At 43.7% G+C, this 4,397-nt stretch overlaps 1 protein-coding gene across 1 annotated transcript; it reads left to right on the top strand.

Annotated features, from left to right (window-relative positions):
- The first annotated feature begins 251 nt into the window (after positions 1-251).
- On the top strand, positions 252-1,276 carry LOC123125619 (glutathione S-transferase 1-like). Its single transcript, XM_044546092.1, has 3 exons — positions 252-477; positions 575-623; positions 730-1,276. Exons 1-3 carry the CDS (start codon positions 325-327, stop codon positions 1,191-1,193), a joined length of 666 nt encoding a protein of 221 aa, XP_044402027.1. The 5' UTR covers positions 252-324; the 3' UTR covers positions 1,194-1,276.
- The last annotated feature ends 3,121 nt before the right edge of the window (positions 1,277-4,397 follow it).

The raw sequence follows: 4,397 nt of genomic DNA, 5'->3' as shown, positions 1-4,397 counted from the left end.
GTTGATATCGCATAAGTACAAAGTATGACTGGGACGCCCTAGTCAAGTCAGCGTCAATACATACAGTTTTCCTACACAACCACTACCCACTCTTCGTTTTGTATGAGCAACGGTCCAAAAATATAGATTTAAATTTAGAGCAGGCAGCAAGGCCTGAAAAGTCTTCGAGGGGTGGACGTTGTGCTCTCTGCTCTCAGCTGCATAAATGCAGGGCAATTTCCATAGCCTGCCTCACTACTAGCTTACTCCTAGCTGCAGAGCAGAGGAAAGCAGAGCCTTGTTCCAATAATTGCCATTTACAGATTTACTAGATCACGGGCAAAGATGTCTTCGCCGGTGAAGGTGTTCGGGCACGCGACGTCGACGAACGTGGCGCGGGTGCTGCTCTGCCTGGAGGAGGTGGGCGCCGAGTACGAGCTGGTGCCCGTCGACTTCCTCGCCGGCGAGCACAACACCCCCGAGCACGTCCAGCGAAACGTACGTGGCCAGCATCTCTCTCGGTCGTTCATCTCTTTATTTCATGTCAGTAGCAACTCATAGCCGCCGATGATGATCGTGGTCCGGTTCCTCGCAGCCATTCGGGAAGATCCCCGCGTTCCAAGACGGCGACCTCGTCCTGTTCGGTGAGTCTCTTCGTTGTTAACCCATCCATATCATCATTCCGTTAATTCCATCGTCCCGTCCGCCATGCCGATGCGCCTGCTCGATCGATTGTGTGCCAACCACCAGAGTCGCGCGCGATCGCGAGGTACATCCTGCGCAAGTACAGGACGCCGGGCTCGCCGGACCTGCTGGGAGAGAACGGCGGCGCCGAGGAGGCGGCGATGGTGGACGTGTGGACGGAGGTGGAGGCCCAGCAGTACCACCCGGCCATCTCGCCCGTGGTGTTCGAGTGCATCATCTTCCCCGTCATGCGCGGCGCCAAGACGGACCAGAAGGTCGTCGACGAGAGCCTGGAGAGGCTGCGCTTGGTGCTGGGGACGTACGAGGAGCGGCTGTCCAAGAGCAGGTACCTGGCCGGGGACTCCTTCAGCTTCGCGGACCTCAACCACTTCCCCTTCACCTTCTACTTCATGGCCACCCCGTACGCGGCCCTCTTGGACGAGTACCCCAGGGTGAAGGCCTGGTGGGAGGACCTTATGGCCAGGCCCTCGGTCAAGAGGGTCTGCGCCAATATGCCCACCAAGTTCTAGTTCCATCACCTTGTGTCATTGTGTGTGTGTCGGAGTGAATTTGCTGTGGAATAAACGAATGAATGAATGTTATGTATTGATCATGCCGAATAGGTTTTGTTTTGGTAAACTTCTTCTCGGCAAGTACACAGAGACAGAGTTGTGGACCATGTTGTCATGATTTTGGTTCTATGTCTGAATATGTTTTTTTTTCAAGGGTACGCCAAAGGCGTACCTTAGCTTTATAGAAGGAAGAACATATGTATAAGAGTTTTACATTTGCGCTAGTTGGGAGTCACAAGCCGACCCCAACCAAGCCTCCACTCCACTCCTCACGCTACTCTACTACTCAGATATAGGTTGTCCTCCAAATGCTCCCGCCGTTGCCCAAGTTCTCAAATCGTCGAAGATCATGTCCACAATCTCCCATTCGTTCTTGATTTGGCTCGATGTGAACACTCTCGCGTTCCTCTGTTTCCATAGTGTCCAGCAGATGAGCATCACGAACGTGTCTAATCCTTTCCGAGTTTGCTTATGTATGTGTTTTCTAGCTTCCGTCCACCATTGCACCAACCGAGATTCATATGTTGGGCATAGCTCCATCCTCAAACCCATCCTGAATATGTTAGGAGACGTCGATTTGGTGAACACTTTAGCTAAGCTGACTGAGTTTTAAGTTTTGGGTCAGTTGATTTTTTGACCGTTGATTACTGCTCCAAGATGTGTGCTAGTTGTTTTTTCCTGTTGTGTGCTGTGTCTTGTATTGGGCTGGACGTTTTTTGATTGACCCCTATTTTGGGTCAGTCGATTTCTTGTTGGGCTGATGCCTGTTACATGTTTTCTTATTAGGCCGTTTGCGTGCGTTTTTACTTCTGGTTTTTTGTCGGGCTTTATGGGTATATTTTGGATGTTGGGCGAATATAAAATATATACACGTAAGTAATGTATAATTTGTGTGTAAATTGTAATTATGTGAAAAATGCACTATTATCTGCCACTATTAATTTGTTCTTAGATTTTGCTTTTGCAAAAGTTCCATTTTTATATGCTTATTCTTGCATATTTTAGAAAAGCTCAATTTTTATGTATATTTCATGCAAATTTTGTCAGTGTTTGTTTTAGATTATTTTTCTCATTTTCTTTGTTCTTACATGGTAATACCAATGCCACATATTCATTCTTTCTTTTGTGGGTATTTTTGTTTAATTTTTTTATCCAAACTTCTGTTTCTATGCATTTTTCTTTTTCCTTTTTTTTCTTTCCATTTACTGTTTTTTTGCGTGTTTTATTTTTTTATTTTTTTCCTGACGCGTTTTTTTCGATGTTGAGTGTGTGTAAATATATGCACACAAGTACTACCTGTATACATTATATTAGAGTATGGAAATTTCACTACTATATGTTTCTTCTTACATATTATAAAAAATGCAATTTTTGTACTAATCTTGACAAAATTTTAGTTTTAAGTTTTTATTTCACTTTCTCTCTTATTTAAGGGTAATACCAATAACACTAATTCATTCCTTCTTTGAAACCTATTTTTATGTAAATTCTACTAGTATATGTTAGTCCTTGCATGCGCTATAAAAAAGTGCAATTTATGTGTAAATTATGTGCAAATTTACCATGATTTATGTTTTCATTCCTTCCTTCCTAAAGGGCGGTATCAATGCCACTACTTCATTCTTTTTTAGAAAATGTTATATTTTTGTTTGTTTAAATAAGTATACACACAAGTATTATACAACATGTGTGTAAATTATAGTAGAGTGCAAAATTGCAATATTATATGTTCGTTGTTTGCATATTACTAAAAGTGCAATTTCAGTGCAAACTTTGTTATTTTCATTTTGTTTTAGTTTTTTTTTTCATTTTCTTTCTTCTTAAAGGGTTTCATTCTTCTATAGAAAACTTTATTGTTTTCATTTTGTTTTTCTTTTCTTTTCTTTTCTTTTTTAGAGGTAATACTGATCTCATTTCACTAGTATATTTTTTCTTTTATTTTTATTTTTAGGGTCCAAGCAGGCTGTAACACACTAAGCGCCTATCAAATAATTGACCTCATAACAAGGATAACACTCACTCAATTTTTAGTGTAATGTGTGTGCGGGTCATGCCGTTGTCTAAAAAATGCATTACTATATGCTTATTTTGCATATTATGAAACAATGCAATTTATGTGCCAAGCGTGTGCAATTTTCTATTATTGTTTGTTTTATGTGTAGTCGCATATGGACGGGCATGCAGGTAGCTTTTCAGCCAACATGCCAAACTAGCTCATGTGCAGATATGCTTCTAGGAACTACTAGTTAGAAGCAGAACTCTGTAGAAGTACCATCAACGTAGGGGTAGGACTACGTAAAGATTACTATGTACAATTATGCAGATGGTAGCTCGTCACGTGAGGACGTCATCCGACAACAGGCATGGCTAAAACGATTTTGGATCAGTCGATTGACCCAAAAAATTTCAGTCGACTGGGCTGTAGTCACTCCCTTTGGTGAAAGGTTAGGGAGATGTTGCTTCTTTCCATGCCAGATCATATGTTTCTAGAGTATAAGGGCATCTTCAACACCGACCATCGAAACGACCGCAAACGTCCGGACCGACGTGTTTGGATGCTGCAAGCCATCCACCGTCGTCCTGCATTGGTGCGCAAACGCGTCCACATCAGTTTCGCCGCACCAGGGGGCTTTGCGAAAGTACATACCTCTGCCATGTAGAGCCGATGTTCAAAAGCCGATCCACACTGTCGGTGTCAAAACCGGCGGATCTCGGATAGGGGGTCCCGAACTGTGCGTCTAAGGTCGATGGTAACAGGAGACAGGGGACACGATGTTTACCCAGGTTCGGGCCCTCTCTATGGAGGTAATACCCTACTTGCTGCTTGATTGATCTGGATGAATATGAATATTACAAGAGTTGATCTACCACGAGATCGTAATGGCTAAACCCTAAAAGCCTAGCATGTATGTCTATGATAATGAGTCTTCGGTCCTATAGACCTAACCCTCCGGTTTATATAGACACCGGAGGGATCTAGGGTTACACAAAGTCGGTTACAGAGAAGGGAATCTTCATATTTGATTGCCAAGCTTGCCTTCCACGCCAAGGAGAGTCCCGTCCGGACACGGGTGGAGTCTTCGGTCTTCGTATCTTCACAGCCCATCAGTCCGGCCCATGGCTAATAGGCCGGACGCCCGAGGACCCCTTAGTCCAGGACTT

This window comes from Triticum aestivum, chromosome 5D (genome assembly GCF_018294505.1).
Source record: "Triticum aestivum cultivar Chinese Spring chromosome 5D, IWGSC CS RefSeq v2.1, whole genome shotgun sequence".
Taxonomy (NCBI): Eukaryota; Viridiplantae; Streptophyta; class Magnoliopsida; order Poales; family Poaceae; genus Triticum; species Triticum aestivum.
The sequence above is the reverse complement of the archived record's forward strand: the minus strand, read 5'-3'. Positions and strand labels throughout refer to the sequence as shown.